This window comes from Hylaeus anthracinus, unplaced genomic scaffold (genome assembly GCF_026225885.1).
Source record: "Hylaeus anthracinus isolate JK02 unplaced genomic scaffold, UHH_iyHylAnth1.0_haploid 3, whole genome shotgun sequence".
Lineage (NCBI taxonomy): Eukaryota > Metazoa > Arthropoda > Insecta > Hymenoptera > Colletidae > Hylaeus > Hylaeus anthracinus.
This window is the reverse complement of record NW_026535284.1, coordinates 2,764,856-2,785,268: the sequence shown is the minus strand read 5'-3', so window position 1 is coordinate 2,785,268 and position 20,413 is coordinate 2,764,856. Positions and strand designations below refer to the sequence as shown.

At 38.9% G+C, this 20,413-nt stretch overlaps 3 protein-coding genes across 23 annotated transcripts in view; 1 reads left to right on the top strand and 2 right to left on the bottom strand.

Moving 5' to 3' along the window:
• LOC128894234 (protein abrupt) overlaps positions 1 to 6,354 on the bottom strand; it is a 143,500-nt gene extending 137,146 nt beyond the window's left edge. Inside the window, exon 1 of one of the 10 annotated variants that reach the window (XM_054155843.1) lies at positions 4,973 to 6,354. The gene's annotated coding sequence lies outside the window, so the exon portion shown is untranslated. The remainder of the gene's footprint in view (positions 1 to 4,972) is intronic. The other 9 variants (XM_054155844.1, XM_054155845.1, XM_054155846.1 and 6 more) reach the window with 9 other exon arrangements.
• Positions 1 to 20,413, bottom strand: part of LOC128894264 (uncharacterized) — a 302,271-nt gene that overhangs the window by 49,536 nt on the left and 232,322 nt on the right. The gene's annotated exons all lie outside the window — the stretch shown is intronic.
• The window catches only part of LOC128894237 (voltage-dependent L-type calcium channel subunit beta-2), a 175,209-nt gene continuing 166,060 nt past the window's right edge, over positions 11,265 to 20,413 (top strand). For 4 of the 12 annotated variants that reach the window (XR_008461486.1, XR_008461484.1, XR_008461483.1 and 1 more), the window contains exons 1-2: positions 11,268 to 11,559; positions 16,353 to 17,018. Coding sequence is in view for 7 of the 12 variants with exons in the window: in XM_054155859.1 (XP_054011834.1) it covers positions 16,818 to 17,018 (201 nt within the window). In the remaining 5 variants the exon portion in view is untranslated. Of the gene's footprint in view, positions 11,560 to 12,151; positions 12,285 to 12,421; positions 12,716 to 14,738; positions 14,877 to 16,352; positions 17,019 to 20,413 lie in introns of those variants that run through there. The other 8 variants (XR_008461485.1, XM_054155863.1, XR_008461487.1 and 5 more) reach the window with 7 other exon arrangements.

Genomic DNA, 20,413 nt, shown 5'->3' with positions numbered 1-20,413 from the left:
GTAAGTTAGAATGAAAATCTTTACAACACATATCTACATTATCCAGAGTCAAAGTGTAAATGAATTATTCTTCAGTCGTTTACGCTTACACCAGGTGATATTTAACCGGCCCGGAGTACGTTAAAAGTTGAGATTTTTGTCGCGAATGTACCGATCGTCGCAAAACTCTTGTACCGAGAATATCGCACGAAATTGTGGGTCTACGAGAGTCGATTCTGCTCGAAGAAATTTTATGCACCGTGAACGGTTCCGACCTGCGGGTCCCGTGTCGGTTCCATACAGTTTTGCAGCCACGGGGGAAGAAAAGGTCTTACGTTTGGACTACGGTTTTAGGTAGCATTGCAACAGTGTGAACCCCCACGTGCGTGCATATAGTCACGCGTTGTGTGCGTGCTGCACAGCTCGATTTATTGATCACACGCGTCGCACGCAATGTGAGGACGTGCGTACGTGCCGCAACGGCTTACGAACTTTAATAAATTCCTAGTCCACGATCCGGAGTGACATGTGCGTAGAGTCGACTCTGGCATTACCATAAAGTCAAAGGGTGGTGTCGAATTCGAACGTGGAATCGAACTGTTCTGTTGATGGTTTTTCCATGGGAAAAACTTAAATACTGTTCGTCGCAAGATGGACGCAATTGATTAGAGTAACAGATAATGAACGAATAGAATCATGGTGGTATAAGTAAAAAGTAAATAAAAAATTGAGCCCAACTATACCTAATATAAATTTTTTACTACTATTTGAAATGATGTAGTTTCTTTTTATTTATTTTCTTTTAATTACGTCACAATGTCCTTTGTTTTTAATTTCTCATCATTTCAGGAATATTTTGTTGAAATGTCTCGTTTAAATGACTTCCTATACGATAAGGCGTTACATCTGCTTATGATTTAAAAAAAATCGATTTTCCAGTTTTTACATTTTCATTAAGTGCATAATCTTGAATGTATAAACTAAAAATGTTACACCTTTTTTGAAAGTGCTCTCGAAAATCAATCGTAGCATCTCGACAAATTAATACCTTTGTAACAAAAATATATAAACGTACACACAAAAATCTACTATTAATTTAAAAAGATTCAATAAACGAAATGTAAACGCTTTTCGAAAAAAATTCGTGAAAAATCGCTGTTATCGAACTCTTGATTAGATATTATACCTTAATCGATTTACCTCACACTCGTGTCTTTCTTCCCTGCGCCCCTTTTATCGCAACAAGTATACGAACGGTAACGAGACCGTCTAATATGCGTGTGTCTCGTTTGCGTGACCCTTCACGCTATCTGTCTCCCTTTTTTTGTTCTCAGGACATCGTTACCGTTCGGATCGTTATGCTTGCCAAAAATGTTGTCAAATACGGTACGATTCGTAATGTCTAATACGATACTCTATGTAAATCTCAATATCTTTTATTAAAGATATTTTGAGAGAAATTATCGTTTATATTCTCTTAAGAAAAACTCGAATATTCTCATCGTCTCTGCTACACTATACTCCATACTAATTTTTTATTACTATTTGAAATAAAGGTGTAGCTCTTCCTTTTACTCGGGGGTTGAAAACAGTTATGATATCGATTTCGGTTCTGGGAACAGTTATAAGAAGCAAAAAAATATTGTAAGTGTCATGTACGATTATTAGATGTAGAAATTAATTCTGCGTTTTTCAAGAGTAAACTTACCACATATTAGTAAAGAAAAATCATATAACTTTGAATCTTCCCTCAGTCACACACACCAAAGAACGTATATAGTTGTAGAAACAAAATACCAAGTGAATATTTCTACTTAAACATGAATAAAAGTTATAAATGAGTGAATGTAAAGACACAGAATTAATTTCTACAACTAATATACATTTATTTCTATTCAGTTTGCAAAAATTACTAGCAACACATGCAAACACTGCAATACTTGCTTGCGCAATAAGGTGGCACTCATGATATGATATGTTGGAAAGATTATTCAAATTAAAAGGCTATTGCGAAAAATACGCTTTGAAGGTTTAAAGCTACCGTAACTAGAGTGGACTAAAGTAATCGATTTAATGAATGTACTAAAACCCGTACGACTTACAACGAAATGATTGGAAACAGAAGAATTGTTACTTGGAGAGGTGTAAGAAAATTGGCAAAGATGTGTCGGTGACGCAAGAAGAGAAAAAACCCGAATTTGTATTTGTGAATAGTTAGAAATATAAGAAACGTCTGTATTTCGAAAGGAGATTTTTTATCTACGGTATGTATGAACCCTCAATACAATGTAATTTTAACGGATACATATTAACATTTTGTCTCCATATCGTTCGAAAGCGATTACAAAAGTGATTCATGATATTCTTTATAATATTAAAATGTAACAAAATTATGAGTAATTCAAATTTCTAAATATAGTAGTATAGTGTAGAAATAAATGTTATAGCGAAATAAATAGGAGAATCGATAGGAACCGTAATTCGTATAGAACCGATATAATATCGATCTTGAAGCATTAAAATCGAAACTGACATGCGTAAGAATTGTAATGTTCATGAGTTATAAAATTCTTTCAGTTTTCATAACAGTTTTAATCGGAATCGATATACGGTCAGTGTAATAAGTATTTGTACAGGGACCATTTATTTTAAATTGGTTGCTGTACGAATCCATGTGAGAATTAGAATAGTTTATGGTTATCAATGGCCAGAACATGATAGATTAGAATTTTTTTGTAACGCGTAGACATTTCATAATTTACTTAACTCTTGTACTTATGTCCGTAATAAAAATTTGAGTTCTCACGAATAGTATAAATTTCAAACTCTATTAGCTACAAGACACAAGCAATACAGATTACTTTAAACACAAGGACTTCATGTGTGCGCAAATGTAGTACTGATCATGAAACATTACAAACTGTCAACTGTCGATTTAAAAACATCGCGCAAATGTTCATTGATCACACGAAACACTTGTCATATTCTCTTGATAGTGTTTCGTATGCATTTAAATTTCTAAATATAGCAAAATAAGTAGAAATATGTTAGTATGCTTCGACATGTTTGTCAGTTTCTATTAACAATTTATCGCAAATACCATAAAAGCAATTTACATACAAGAAATTAGTATTTGCTTGTCAACTGCATATCCCTATCACTTTCTTCATAAATATTCTTGGAAACGAGGAACAGCTTATGTTTGTTATACTCTTTTCCTCTTAAGTTATTTTTTTAAACATATCCTTTATCATTTCTATGCCATTACCACGGCGACTTGCTGGATTATCGACTCGGAGTTTAAATCGAAGTTAATTAATTTGTAAAAAAAAAAGTGTGAAATACGTTTACAAGGTGTATGTATGTATGATACGACACAAATACCGCATTGACGTACTTTACAAGTTTTAACTAGACGATAGTAATATTTGCAATATATAATGCTTGTTATTATTGATAATGAATCCACATAATTCATAGCTGTACATGCATAGTTCAATGTGCATGCTTATTAAACGCTTCGACCAATTATCGAAACGTTTTTGCTCCTCTAGATCCTCTGTGGTTCTCTTGGAGGATCACAGTATACATAACTGGTCGTAACGTTTAATAAACACATTAAACTATGTTTGTAGAAATTAATGAGAAGTAATTATTTTGCTCGATAATATAAAACCCTGACTAATGTGTTTAGGAAAGTATCCACTCCTTATTGGTCGTAAGCACAGAACGGAGTAAGGATTTATTAATTCCATGGTTCAGCTTACGGTGAAGGCCTTCTTTTAGACTGACTCAAAGTTTAACATCGCTAACGGATGACACCAATAAATTTCGTATGATAAATGTAGCGACACGTGTACAAATTAATCATCGAGAATTATTTGGAGAAGTAATGAATAATTGAAGAACATACCGTTGGATACGCTACATCATTAATTGTACATACATGTGTGTCGACCATATTATTAATTAAACAATTATTATAAAATATCATTCTTATAGATGAAGCACTATTTTCATGCATCGGTAGTCTGAGTTCAAGATTATGTACCTGACATTTAGGTCGCAGTCTATCGATATCAGAGTTGAACGGTAAATTTTCAGACCCCATCGTAAGTCAAAAAGTTGAGTTAAAATTCAACAAGTAAACGAATGCGAGCGCTTTAATTGTAATACGTCACTGCAAATTATGACTGGAAAAAGTAATTCACCCCTTAAAAATATAAAAAATATTAATCACTGCATTGTTATTTTATAACAATTTTTTCTATCGTAGGACGATTGAGAGAAAAGACGCGAAATTGCCCCGAAATCAAGGTTTTAATAATAGACATAACTCAGATATTTCCGAAGTTTAATAAATCTAAAGAAATCTGTTCTATCTTCGATACCTAAACGAGTGATGATAAAAATAAGAAAAATTTAGATGAAAATGTCAAATGACGAATAACAGATAAATTTCCATTCACTATTTATTGAATAAAAATTAGATTTTGAACGATAGAAGAACATTATATTTCACGGGTAAACGGATAAACATTACTCCGAATGATTAACGAAAAGAACGAACGTCACGAGCAGGTCTCTACGCGTTGCCTTTATTCGCCATCTATTATACCTATTCAATTTTGGCCAACTCTGCCGGAAAGGGACCGATGACGCAAGATGAAAAATCGAGCGGCAAAGGGATCGTATGGTTATCCGGCGCGCGTCCTCTCGATAGAGCCTACGTAGTTTCTATAAAAGCATGGCTGTAGCCAAGCGGCGACGACGTAGTTAACGACGTGGGCCGTGGTCGATCGTGCAATTAACTTTAACGAACGGCGGCCTTGCGATTAAACTTAATTAGTATCGCGGTAATAACTCGTTGATAATCACAGCCGTGTAACGACGGCGGGTACGCGGCTCTAACGTTCCTGCACGTGCGCACACGTGTGAATGTGCGGAACGCGGGTTTTTGGACATGCAATTGCGTGTTTTATTTTATATTTACGTGACGACGTGGACGAATCAGCGAAGCAGGAAGATGATGTTCTAACGATCGACGCAAGACAGCAGTTGAGAAGTCCGTCTTACCGATGACGACGAGGTACATTAGCGAACCAGCACAATCACCAAAAAAAAAAAAAAAAATAAAAAAAAAGATACGAGAATTCAACGCAAGTATCACGAATTCATCAATCACTGGGGCCGTGTCCGTGGCAGCACATTTCCTTGGGCGCTTAGCACGGGGGAACAAACGACAGTCCTGGTCGAAGGATCACAAATCGTGTAACAACACGAGATTCTCGTACTCTCTTCACTTACGAAACCAAGCTAAGACGATCGAGCTATTTACCATCGAGGAACTCGTGACTAGCGGACGTGTGTGGTGTATAACCCGGCACTGACTGATCGACCGACCGAATGAATGGTCGGTTGGTTGACTGACTGGCAGACGCGCGATCCTGTCACGAGTCTGCCGGCGATAAACGTATAGAGCCACCGCGTTCCTGCGTCTTCTTCCTCCGATTCAGGTTGTTCCCTCACACTTCTGTGCTTTTTCGTCACGGTGACACCCGCTGCCCTTCCGGTTCCGCGAGTATGAACGTACGTAGCGACGCGCGAACGGGGTGTCTGTCGGCCAGCTGCCCGGAGTATAAACAACAACGGGACGCGCGAGGCAGCCGAGAAGAACGAGATACGAATAAAGGTGACGGCGCGAACGAGCACCGAGCGCTTCGATACCCGAGACCGTGCTTAGACGACGGAGTTGACGAGCAAACGTAAAAACGTGCACTACCGTCTCTCTCTCCCGGCTGCGACGAGCGAGGCGGTTGGAAACATCAAGCACGAACCTGATTGCGGGGCGGCGCACCGAATTATGGGCCGCTATGCGCTTTCGGCGGCCTCTCGCTCCCCCTCCGCCTTCTATCTCTGTCTCGGTCTCGCCTGCAGCGCTCGCTCTCGTTCTACCTTGTCATTCCCCCCACCATCGAAGAATGACTCTCGTCTCCCACCAGGCGTCGCGGTTGGCTCAGTCTAGCGCTGGCGGCTCATCCCCTCCATCGCTAGCTGACACGCTACTAGAGCGCTACACAACCTCCCCTCTCGGCGCGTTGTTGGCGCGCGAGCGGTAGCATTGCCCCTTGCGCCTAACTCTACCTCTAACTAAACCTCTCTCGCGAGAGTAATGTTGCCACCTTACGGCGTAGCTGCGGGGATGATGGACGTGCCTGGCCGCCACAGCCGCACCGCGCTGACTCGCGTCTCCACGATATGCGACCAGCTCCGGCATCGTTCGCCGCCTCGCTTGGTACAAGAGTTGCCGATGCTATGCTCGCCTCTTCCGACCGGAAGTCCAGCTATGCAACGCACCAACGCGGCCTGGCACCGACGCGCGACGCTATGCGAGCATCTCTCTTGGTGTATGTTTGGTAAGAGCGTGGAGATTAAATCTTAAGATACGAATGACGTAATTCTTTAAATTACAAGCTTTATTTTTCGACCTAAGGGAAAGGGAGAACTAAGGATGGGGTCAAGTTCTATATACAGTGTGCGGCAGAAATAATTCACAGATTTTAAAAAACGATAGAAAAAAAGTGGTACGAGATAACACTAGATACTTTTATTTCTTAAATCTAGATATAAAAAAGTATGTTTTACTTTATGTTTTAAAAATTATGTCGTCCAAATGGTGGCCTTTACGGGCGATACACATTTGGAGTCGTTCTTGAAAGTTTTCCATTACTCTCGCTAGCATTTCGGGGGAAATTCTTTCAATTTACTTTCGGATGGCCTCCTTTAATTCAAGGACCAAGGACAATGTTTGAAAACCTCGGTCTTGACATATCCCCGCAGAAAAATGTCACATAGATTTAAATCCGCCGAGCTACGGTCTATACAGGGCGTCGTCAGCGCAAAATTTTCCAGATGTGTCTCCAAATGTGTATCGCCTGTAAAGGCCATCATTTGGACGACATAATTTTTAAAACATAAAGTAAAAAATACTTTTTTATATCTAGATTTAAGAAATAAAAAGTATCTGGTGTTATTTCGTACCATTTTTTTTCAATCGTTTTTTAAAATGTGGGAGTTATTTCTGCCGCACCTTGTATATCCATGAATTTGCGTCATTTTCAATATCCATGTTTTATTTCATGCGTTCCGAATACTTCTCAAAAGTAATAAGGTTGCGATGATTATACTCAAAATGTATTCACTCTATATAAGTTAGTATCGAACATTGGAATGAGTACCTGCAAGTTTCACAAAGGTACTTACAGGTAGCTGGATGTTAGAAAGAATCAAACCTTTCACAAGTATGCAATATTCGAGTCACAGAAATTGGAATTGTATTTCAACAGGTTTTAAGCATTTAAGTAAAGTATTAAATATATAACTGATAATTGCATTTTATTAACAGAATTTGTAACTGCTTAAAAATATTTTATTTACAATGTTTTGTCGCAGTCAATTCCTGTTTTATTCCTTTTTCTATTCCTTTTTTGATGAATAATATTCCCTGCTTTTGAGAATATGGTTTTCGAAGGTAAGGATGTGGCCATTAAATAAAGATATTCACGCGTTCACTTGATAGATTTTCAATTTAAATATTGCGATGGTCGATAATTTTCTATTTCAGACACAGCAGAAGTTGAGTTGGGTATGGTATTATTTGTTACTAAATTAGATTTCATTGTCAAAAGCTGACCAACTTGTCTTGCTGTTATATATTGTTGTAGACGAATTATTAGAGTTTATTCAAATGTATGAAAAAGTTCTAAAAATTACCAAGGTTGTACATTTGGTAAGTTTTTAACGTATGCTTGAGAATATTGTAAGAAGGTTGAAAATTCGTATTATTATAGCGTTCATCATAAATGTATGAAATATTCGAATCTACATATAATATTTGGTCAAGGTTCGAGTATTCTTGAAAATACTGCTTTTATTTTTCAGAGTACTTATAAGGGATTCAAACCCAATCGATCGAGTATCGTACACCAGAATAATTTCGACAAAACTTTATTGCGAAAATCCAGGCTTTAGCACCTCCCGATTTGGCTTGCATTATTATTCTTTTGTGTTGGTACGACATATACGTCGGAAGACTCTTCTTTCAAATTTGGAAATGTGGGCCACATATGACGATACTCGATTATCTTGAGAAAAGAATATTGGAAAATATTCAGAAAATGTGAGGATACTCTTTTTCGTAATTTTGACTGGTCGCGTTTATAAAATTACAGAACTATAAACTATTACAAGTTACGTACATATTCTTTTGATGAACTTGTACAATAACGAATATTTATTAACGTACAATAACGACGAACTTGTCAATAACGAAATCTGTACCTTTCAGAAGAGATCTTTGTCACTGAGAGGAGTGCAAAGGTAAAAACGCTGTATCAGTTCTAATAAGCAAATAATTCTAGGATTTATGGGATTTAGGAGTTCTTAAAATCATAAAGCAAAACTTCTCCCCTATGGGAACTGATATTTTGTTCTTTTCTTTTCTTGGTGAATGAAATATAGCTTCAAGTTATTGTTGGTACCAAAATCTTACTTTTCGATTATCGTCTGCATATCTTTCTTCAAACTACCGATTCAAATGTGGTTTGTAGGGCATACACGAACATATCATCTTTAACACTAAAACTACCGAGATCAGTACATATCTATCATACGTACAGCTATATCATTGTAATTAGTGGGGGGAGCAAACTAACTTATCAATCAAATTAATTCTCTATTATAGTAGTTGTTCTCAAACATTCAGTATTACCATTATTAATAGTTGATGGATTTTAAGATGAAGTTTCAAGTACACATGGGTCAATATTTGACCGGCTTGGTAATTTCAATGTTAAACTTCTAGCCAGAGTTACCCGCCTAAAGCAATGTTCCAATCCCAGCCACCAGTATGCAGCACCACATAGTTCACTATGCACCGATTCCTTTAGTGTTCCTAGCATATTGTTCCGTAATCGATAATGTTCGATCGGAGTATAGTCATCGTCCAGCGTTAGGCATCTTTATCGAAAGGCGGTGGTCGTTCGTGGGACTGTAACGTTATCACTGAAGGTCGGTAAAGAAAGCTCGAAAAGTTTGAAAGGGATCGGGAGCAGGGTGGCTACCCTTGCGTGGAAAGCTGCTGACTATTGCCTGGTCTTTCGGGATGAGGGTTTTCTTTCGTCGCACTTCTTTTACCCTCCGTTAGATGTCAGCGTTTTCGACGAGCGTTGGGGCGGTGCACCCACCCCTTGCGAACGCTGCAAGCTTCAAATACCTCGGTTAGGTAGAAGCAACTGCAATTTCGGTTCGTATTGGATTCGATTACTTTATAGAGTTATAGATTAGCGGTGGAATGTACGAAGTGTATGGTCTGTTTAACTCATTACAACACCGAGTAATTGGGCTAGTTCCAGTCCGCGCAGACCACGACATTTAACATAAGCCGATATCGTGTAATTAAATGAAAGTGCTAGTATTGACGACTGTTTCACGATAAACAGCTTAACGACGCCGACGTACGCGTATTATCGTTTTGAAATTGACTGCGTGTAACGAATTCCATGATAACGAGCGTACATTAGGTGATAAACAAAACGACTAGTTCGTAATGCAATTATTCTCGGTTGTTGACGAATCAACTATCATGCCGGAAGCAATGTCGCGTCAGAGCTGTCAGAGTTCATTGTCCGCTGTTATGAGGTCGAATTAGTTTCAAAGCCTAAAATTTGGGTAGTATTCGTGATTTGGAAAAAAGGGTTTTATTATTATTTAAAGCAAAAACTAGACTTTCGTTATTTTCTCTCGATGAAGAAATAAAAAAGATATACATTATCGTAATTAGAATGTGATGAACGCAAACATTAAAATTTATCTCAGCTTCTTTCTAAAATTAACGATACACAGAATCAAAAAAAGTGTAAGAACCGTTCTCCAACAATGTTTGTCATTTCGTTTGCATTCATATTTTTAGATTGTATTAGAATGTTCGAAACTCCATGCATTCTTTTCGTTTCATGCAAAACTGATGAAATGAAGAAAACGTAATATTGAGAAAATAAAGTACAAACACGATTAAGTAAAATGAAATATAAGTACAAATGAAATAAATCAACGCAATCATATATGGAGAGTAAAGAAAATTAGTTTTTGATAATGCACATCAGTGGTGAGCAATGGGCAGTAATAGGGCAGTAATGATTATCTTTGGTCATCAGCAGCCAGAACTGATCAGCAATGGTTCAAAGATGGAGAGGAAATCGCGAGATCTTTATCGATCAAAGGATCCGCAAAGACTGAATTCTTGGTCATCTGTGACCAATCTTGTGTGTCAAGCTATTCTCAAAAAGACAGAAATATGAAAAAATCTCTTCTGTAGTAGGATTTAACAAATTTATGACATTTTATTTCATATTTAATACGAAAAACCCATTTCATCAAAATCTCTACTATAAGGAGAAAAATGGATTCATGAAAAATCGTATTCAGTTGGCTTTGTCAATAATGTATGTATTAATGAGAGGAGTAGTTTAAACGATGACTCTTGACTCCCTTCTGAATCGAATTCACTAAGAGAAAACGGGACTGACTCTAAGCCCAGTGTACGGTCACGTCAGATTTTGGTCAATTTTGCTTAATCTATTTTGATAAAATAATTGCTTGGTAGAGTCAGCCAAGGAAATTAAAGGAACTTTGTTTTTTTCTGTCTTCCTCCGAGTCTTCTTTAGATCTAATAATAACTGTCTGAAATAGCAACTTTTTATAACGGATAATAATGAACATTGGCTTCGAATACTCTAATACAATGTAAGAATACGTGTGCAAACAAAATGACAAATGTTGAATTCGGGGAGAATGATTTTTACACTTTTTTTGCTGCGTATTGTTAATGTTAAAAAGAAGCTGAGATCAATTTTAATATTTTCCTCACCACATTCTAGTTACTATAATGCGTCCAACAATATCTTTTTATTCCTTGATCGAAGAGCAATGATAGGAACCATGTTGGGCGAGCTGTATACCGTACGAGATGAGTTAGGAAAATCGTTTGGCCTCGCGAAGCGGAGTTTGAGAAACGTTGTTCTAGGATTACGAGAAAAACAATTGTTAGGCGGAAACGGAGCCACGTGTCGGGCAACCCTCACGCCAGTCGAGAAAGGCGCGTGTTGACGCGCCGCAGCGGTGCTCGCGTGCGCTGGCGCATGCGATCGATACCAAACACCGCCGGGATTTTCGCGTCCCCGCGCGACGTCACGATACAAGGAGCCGAGCATCGTCGACGTTGGACGAGGGTGTGCGAAATCGGCCGAGGTAGCGCGAGCCGCGGTAGCAGCAGCCGTCGACGCGAGCACGGCCCCAACCGTCAACCGTCGTTTCGACGTCGTGGACACTTTCTTGCCCGCTGATCGTCCACGCGGAAATCAGTTCCCGTCGCGAGCAACCCGTAACGTCGGCAAACCGCAATACATCGAGCTCGAATCTCGATGATCGCGAGTCGCGCGCGAAAGTGATCACGAGTGGTGTGTTCGTCTCTTGACTGGAAAGGTCGCGGTACGAGGACACCTGGTCGAAACAGAAATTCGAGTAAGTTTCAGGCGACGATTACGTCCCGCGGGTTCCTCGACGATCGACCCACCGTTTCCCACACGAATACTCGTCAATTTGAATCGCGTCCTCGATGAAACGGGGCGGAGCGATCCCGTTCGCTCCACAAATTCCAACCCTAAAGAATTCAATTATTTTGAAAAAAAAAAAAAAAACGCCACCGTTACGATATCAGAAGCGGTTATGCGACCGACGCGGTCTGATTATCGATGGTTCATTCTACTGCCACGTAACATGTCCCCTCCTGTGTAACAGCTCGGCGACGAGGCATGAGGCGATTTAAAAATGATCTAACAGAGAGAAGGATGATCGGAAGGACGATTAGGGTGTTTTTCATAGGGCAGTAATGGGAATGGTAATGGTCGAGGTTCTCTGTCGCGTCCGATCAGCGACGAGCCGCAACCCTTTTAGGTCGCAGCGCAGCTGAGCTCAACCGGGCGCGACCCACAACCCTACATTCGCGGTCTGCGGCGTGACCTAACCTCAACTCGCCCCACCTTGGGGTGAGCTTCGTTGCCACCCTCTCCCCTACGGAAGATTGGAACGGCAGGGATGGCTTTACGCACCGGTTTATCACTTTGATTTCACGCCAGTTAACGCGTCGGTTCTTTCGCTGCGGACGTTTACGCGCTCGCTGGTGTCCCTAAACGTTCACGGTTAATGTTCGCCCCTCCCGCGTCTCACTTTCCGCGGAAGCTCTCAAGGTAACGGTGCAGAGCTGCCATAACTTTCGAATGTTCGTGTTTGACCTTGGCAGAGAGAGCATCGCGTATATCGTTATCAACGGATAGAGGTGTCTTCCGGAGGGGTTAATTAATGGCAATCGATTCGCCGAATCCGGACCGACCTTATTATCGTCGTAACGATCGTCACGGATACCGTGTGGCCGGGTTTTGCTTGTATGAAACGTTTATGAAACCGAATCCCTTCAATTTTTAATCGCGATACGGAAATAATTGTTCCTGCAGTGACGTCGTCGACGTACGGTTCGATCATAGGAAATCTACTCTCGCGGTTGAGAAATGATTCGCGTTATATAAAGACCTGTCTCGCGTCTTACGATTACGAAAAACTTATAAAGGGTTTTTCAATAAGAACGATATCGTATTAAAATGAAATAAAACAACCGTTCAAGGTAGGACACGTTTCTTTTTTATTTCGACATAAAATACATGAGAATTATGTATGGAATTTGATATCATTTAAATGTTTATCTTGACATTGTTTAAAAAACACAATGAACCTAATTTTCAGTCACTTGGTTCAATATATCAGCTTTAACTTCAGGTATCCAGTGTTCGATGTGTATTTTTAATTCGTTCAGTGTTTGTGAGTTTCAAAAATGAGCTTCATCAGAAAAAAATTTTTTTATCAAAATTAGGATGAATTTGTTCTAGAGTCCAGTGGCTTCAATTCTTGGATCAACAAAATATAATAAATGTGCCAACACAAATCAGTTTTCAAAATATGTCGTTGAAAAACTTAATTGTTGAGAGAGACCAAAAACTGATAAATTTTGCATCACCTGCAACACTATCTTTTACAGTATCAATATTCTCTTCTTTTATTCTATATTTTGTGTTTAGTGCCGCGAAGAGGAAAATCCTTCTCGAATTTTGTAATTACGAATAGCAAGCATATTAGGTCAATTATGCAACCATAATTTTCTCAAAGTTTACGTTGAGTATTTGCAAAAGAATCTTTACTTTACTTTCAATGTTTTTATAATTACCAATCATTGTTGAAGTGTGTATCTTCCCATGATGAATTGTCAGAGTATACTGAACACAAATGGCAAGTAGTATGTTAAAAACATATTGTCCTGATTGAAAAACCCTTTATTAACTTACGCTCTGATGTAGTTGTCGAGTCATGCAGAGGGCTGGAGGATCATAGTGGTGCAGGTCAAAGAAGTAAATTAATACTTTGGCTTCGCGGCGAAAAATACTGTTACAACTTTTCCTATAATTAACATTTTTCAAAGAAATGTAGAGAAATATTTGTTACATCATAATTGACACTTTTCAACATGCAACTACCAGTGGTTCCCAGCATTTTTACTAAAAAATAAAAATTTGGTATATTTTTCATAGTTAACATACTATGAAAATTAATATTTTTTTGTTGTGTGGTGTGCATGAAAATAATCATTAAGGTATAGAGGAACTTCGTTATAATTTCCGATTACGCTCTGAAAAAGAACTCAAGCGTTAAAATTGAACCGTATCGCTCTAACATAATTATAAACAATTTCAGTATCGATAATGACGAACTAAAACCATAAATTGGAAACGTATATAACTGCTCTAGTTCGAGAAACATCAATTATAATATTTATGACCGAGTATAAAGTTATTTTTAAACATATAAATATGCAAGTTTTAATTGCGTTTATTGCGGCATCTTGAATAAATTAAATTTTTATTGTTATTATTAGTACATTCCGACATAACATATTGAATATTACCTGGTAAAATTAAAATGAAAGTATACGATTCAAAAATATTCAGACAATTTAGCGAATGTAAACCATCTGAAAATAAAAAAAAATACGAGAACAGGAAACATTCTGTTACGAACAAAAATGCTTGATGATGAATATACAATGACGGAAAATAAAAAAATCATGGTTTCATTTAATATATATTTTTTTTAATTAGTAAACTGGATCAAACGTTCGTTTAACTTGTTTTGTATTAGACTGAATTACTTTTAAGATTTATTTAAATCATTTTTGGAAATATTTACGCATAACAAATATATGTACATATGCTAGAAAAATACAAAAATTACACAATTTTATCAGTTTTTTGGACAAGTCTATAAATCATTATGTCTACATACGTAGACGTGTTACGAATTACACAATATAGATTGTACAAGTAAAAAACAACGATAGAACAAAATATTGTCCAATATGAAACGCTACGTTTTCTATGTAGAAAGTAAGAAGTTGCGTCTCATAATTCGTTAGACTCTGATACCATTAGTTAATTACACGAACAATATCACAAACACGAATATCAAAGAAAGGTAAACTTTCAGGGACGTCTACGTAACGTCGTTGATTTGTACACAAGGCAAAGACAACAATGTGGCACACGTCGCTGTGTCGAAATTGCTTGGTTCACTAAAATTAAATTGAATTATCCTCGGCGGCGTATGGTAATAGCGTTAAAATTGAATTTACATCTTACGTGGTTGCGGCAGTGTTGTGTCGTGTACCAAAGGCTGCGGAAGCTATAGGCTCGTTTCTCTCCACCTGGCCGCGTTTACAAAACGGTTTTGTCGGCTATGTAAGGATACATCTGTGGTATATTTTAGCTTCGGGATATCGAATTCAAATTCCATCGTTAACATATTCCATTGTGTTTAAAATGTTTACAATTTTCCGCGAATTCACTACTTAGAGAAAAGTGACCAAAGTCGAACTCCCAATTTGTTGTTCTTGTATAATTTTCCTAATATGGGTGATAAAATTAAATTTTCGATGGCTAAAGATTCTTTGATCAATCATCTAAAAGCCTAATTTGGCAGTATACATGTAAAAAGTTACAGTGAAAAAGATTTTCGGATTTACGAAGAAGAGTGAAAAATGGTGATTCAGAAAAAGTGTTCCAAAGTCGGATCCCTTATTTCACACGTATTAAAACTGTCTAGTATTAACGTTTTTGTAGGAAAAATGAAAATACACTTCTGTTATGTGAGGAAATGATTTATTTAGAATATATGTAACAATTTTTAACGCTAACTTTGTTTACAAAAATGATAAATTTATTCATTTTTTTTCTGCTCCTGAACATTCTATGCTATGTTCCAAGACGTGGATTTTCCGGTAACCTCAGTGTCGATCCGTAGGAACCAGTGCGGCGTTTGTGTTTAAAATGAAAATCTGAGATATATTTCATACCATTTTTATTTAATTAGAAAACAAGATTCTGCTGCCACTTTTGGAAAATACTTTATTATATTGCTTACAGCTTTGTAGCTTCACCCATTCACTGTCAATTACGAGATATCTCGTAGTTTGCGCGACAAGTTTCGATTGATGTCAATCGATCACGGAATATAGCTGTTTGAGTTCGGAATTATTAGAAAGGATGAATGAAAATTTGATTATCAATCACTTTTTATATTCAAAATGATAACTTAGATCATTATATATCAACATCATTTACACTGCTCGTCAAAAAATTCGAGACACTTTTTCAAAACGTCATAAATATGAAGTCGGATTCAGAAGCGGAGCGAGGGCCTGCATCCGTACGTGGTCAGCCCACGTTCTATTGGAGTCCGGTCTGGTCTGAACACGTACGACTGCAGCTCCTTGGTAACGCACCGCTTCGCTCTTGAACGCTGATTTCGTCCGGCCCACTTGCTCGACGAAAGCGTGATTCAAAAAACCCGATTTTTGAATTAACCCTTCCTCATCAATCCTCGTTAACACAACTTTGCACACACTCAGAAGACACTTCAAAACTAAGCCTCACGAAGTTTCTCGAAGATCGGTTGAAAACTCTCACATTTATGACGTTTTGAAAAAGTGTCTCGAATTTTTTGACGAGCAGCGTATAATAAACCACAATTCATCACTTTCGCTCTTCGCGAAAGACATAAACACGAGAAAGTAACGCGATATTTCAGGGACAATAGAGCTCCGGCTGGGCATTTTACGAATAACAAAGAATCCGAAAATTCAGTCGAAATGCGGTTGACGGCTCTAAATGGATAGGAACCGATGGCGCTAACGCTATCTCGATTTCTGTTTACAGACACTCGAGCCTTTCTCCGAGCTCATCTACTCCAGCCGCCGGTCTCGCGCTGCTTCCGTTTGTCCATCGTCGCTCCGTCCCCGCCCCCCGCCAGCGGAGAAGTCTCCTCTCGAGAGGGCACACCGTCGCGGTAAGGGATCGAGTGCAAGAGGGTAGCGAAAGCAGAAAAGCTGGATCGTGAGGGGTCCGCGAAGCGTAGCGTTCGGGTGTGATGTGGTGGAGCCCCCCGGGGGGCCGCGGGGGCAGGAGGTTCGTGGCAGATCGGTCGTGAGGGCCCCAGGCACGGCTCGGTTGCCCCGCGGCGAGGTCGCCGGAGGGGCGGAGGAGGAGGTAGGATGGTGTGACCCCCGGCGTTATCCCGCCCGACGCGGAGGTGGTGCTGGAGGTGGCGGAGGCGGCGGCGGCGGTGGTGGCGGCGGAGCCGAGCAGCTGCTGCTCGACTCGGAGGAGGAGGAGCCGACGGCGATGTCGAGACAGCTTCGCGGTGAACGGGACCACGTGAGCCGTTGCGACCTCCTAGAACAGCGCGACCTCCGCAGGGACCTTCGGGATCTCGTCAGGGACGATAGGGAGAGACACGGTTCTGTGAGGCACCATCGGGACGAGTACCTGGATTACGATCACCATCCCACCGCTGCGTCCACCTCGGCACTCACCAACAATCCGGTGAGTCTTATTTATTTGCCTGTGAAACGAGATGACCTGCGCGGTAGTGCACGTCGACCAGAAGATGACACCCGAGGGGCATCCGGAACCATGCAGCGTGTGCCCCACTTCACTTTATAACTGTATGTCTCCGTTGCTGTGGTTGATGAATGAGGAAAAATGTTTGGTACGAAAGGTCTATGTTATGATCGACAACAATTTTTGCTTACACATCGTTGACCGGTCACGAATAAAGTCGTCTTTGCACTTGCATTATCTATTTCAATTTATGAAACCCAGGGCGATGTATTTGGTAGTTTGCAAAGAAATTTCGTATTTGGTCCAGCAGAATGATAATTGGTACTTTTAATCAGCGATTTTCCCTCTGAACTCTTTCAATCTTTACTAGATTGCGAATGTTTACGTATTTATGGCAAATGTGGGAAAACAAGATATGCTTTCGTTTCAATTTCGATTCTTCATCTGGCTGTGTGCAAATATAAATTTGAGTAAGCATTCGCAGTATAATCACTACATATTTTGACAATTTTAGTTGGTTCAGTGTAATTATTTATCTTATGCGTTCCATCGTTATTTGTTCTAGTCTGTACAGTTTTTCTTATATAAAAAAATTTACTTTAAATGATAATGTCAAGAATCTTTTAGATCAGTTTTTGTTGAATAAAGATCAGAGCTTTTATGAACATGAAATTACGCTATCACCAGAAAGATGGCCAAAGGGTATTGGAACCAAATGATCAATATATAATTCAATTAAATATTTTTTCTTTTGCGTGAACAAAGAAATGAAATTTGAAAAAAAGAAACAATACAACTACAGATAATTGCACATCCAAAAGTATGAATTATGATATAGAAAAGTATTTTACCTCTTTTATCCAAATTAATTTGAAGAAAAAGTTCTAACAATTTCTTCCAACGTAATGCAATTGAAAGACAGGAAATATTGGAAAAGGTGACATGGAGGAAAATGTTTTGGCAATCATAACGTTTACTCCTTTAACCAAATTTTCCAAATCTCCATCCAATGGAGATATTTAGGTACTTAAGTTAAGTAGGTCGTTCAGTATATAAACTAGTCAGTGGTCTGGATTCCCTCAGGTTTCATCTTTTCATCAGCGTGCTTTACTATGAGTGAAAACTTGATCAGATCGCACATTTTGTACACTTTTTCATCCTATCGTAAGATATGAAAAGTTGTAAAACTTTAAATGAAACTCGTTCTTCTATATATTTTCATCGAAATTTAAGATAACGTGGAAATTTACATTTTCTTTGGGGGGATATTTCAACCCTTAAGATAATTTCATTGTCAAATTAAACAACAGTTACGTGTATATGTTAGGAACGAGTAGGGGAATTAAGTCAAGCAGGGTATAAACTGATTACTTTGACTTCCTAAGTTGACAATGAAATATGCTAATACTTACACAAGAACGGCTGTGCACGTATTAGATTACTATCGATTTCTTTAATTTCAAGCAAACGCAAATTTTTATTACTCGATAATTAAAGACCGTTGAAACTAAATAAGTTGTGTTATTATTCACAATCAGTGTATACACGTTGGTAATCAAGGAACAAGAAATATATCCGTAATACCAGTAGTTGTGGTTCAATGCAGGCCACGGTCCAATTTTGACAACCCTCTTGTAAGTTTGAAGTCAACAGTTAGGGGAATATTTCTTGGGGTTCAACGTTATCTTCTCCGACAAATTTTGAACACTTTGGGAATTTTGAAAAGTTAGTTCAACTTCGGGGCAATTACTGGTTTGGAGGTTTTGAAGTAGCTCGTCTCGCGCTTATCGTACAATTAGTCAAACAGTAAGGAAGAAGAAGTGGATGGAAACTTCGCCCTTCTCGTAGAAATTAACCTTTATGGAACTTTTCAACGGCATTCGCATCTACCTTTATGGCACTGCATACAGATACAACGAGTGATAGATGTTGCACAAAGCTCTGTCAGGTATGAATTTCTGAGGAAGCAATATTCACGTGTATAAGATGCTTTACGTAGAGCTTCGGAGGGAGCAACCGTTTCGTGTGCAGTACGATACTCGGAATATTTCTTCCGCGTTGTATTGCGCAATATTGCACGGCAGCAGCCGACCATTTTTCTCGAGTTCATGCTTCTCGATCGTTAAAATTTTCAAGACGAAATTCAACCTATCTATAGACTTTATGGGGCAATTCTTTCACAATTTTCCCCGTGATCGGACCAGAATCTGACTCGATTCAGAAGTTCTTGATGATGTTGGATTTTACTCCGGCGTTCTCACATGTTGCATATTAATGTCTGTATATTGATATATATTTAACGCATATTCTCAAATATTGTCAAGTAAAAATATTTGCTATATTTCGGGTTTGTCATGGATCAACCAGAGTGCCTTAAAAAAATTTGTCCGCATGGCAGACTTGATTACAGTCAAGCAATTATCCAAATTACACGAAATAAAAGGATTCTTAATCTACATATGTATATGAGTGTTGTTATGGTCTGAACTGGAATAAAAAAAAAGGTATCGAAGAATTACAAAATGGTGGCGTTTGAAAAAGAGGTGGCAAAAATGTAGTCAGTTTTTTAAGCCGTAAAACTTCAATTTTTTTGAGATATCAAGTCTTGAATATACGAGTCTTCAGGAAAAGCGTTTCGTTTCTACCTGCGCGCGACTATTCTCTGTTCGCCGCTTCATTTCAAGGCCTATAACTTTGTCAGTTTTTTTATTCTTAGTCCTTTTGGAATTACATTTCTAACATATTAAACTGTAAGAAAATGCAACGAAAATATTTCTATTTTTTGTAATCGTCGCACTAGGGTGACCTCTTAATTCACTGACCTGTGACCGTTAATCGATCACCAAATTCGGGGAGAACGCTATTTCGGCGGGAAGAGGAGTATTCCAGGAAACTAGTTCACGCAGGGAAAGTCGCCTAATCTATTCCAGCCCGCGGCTGAAAGAATTGAATGCGACGAAACGAACCGGTGAACGCAAGAAAATGAAAGATGGACGGGCGTTGATCAAAGCGGTCTCTCGCCCTAGTTGCACGTCGCTCCTGATATATCCACGGTACCCAGTGACCGCGGTCTTCATTTAGCGCTTCTGCATCTTTCATAGGGGCTAGTTCCGTGGAAACGGTCGCTGCATCGTCGGTGCCTCTCATTTGCAGCTGCATTCAGCTCTGGCTTCCTTTCTCGCCAACGCAGCCCTCTACCCACCTCTCGAGGGTCAGAAGTGCTAATGAGACAGATGGGGTGGAAAATGGAATCGAGTCTCTTTGGAACGCGGACTTTTTCCTCCTTTTTTTTAGTATATCCTCAATGAAAATGGGCGCGTTGCGTTCTAGAGGGGAAACTGGAACGCGTTTCGTACCCAAGGTCGATGTGGATGGAT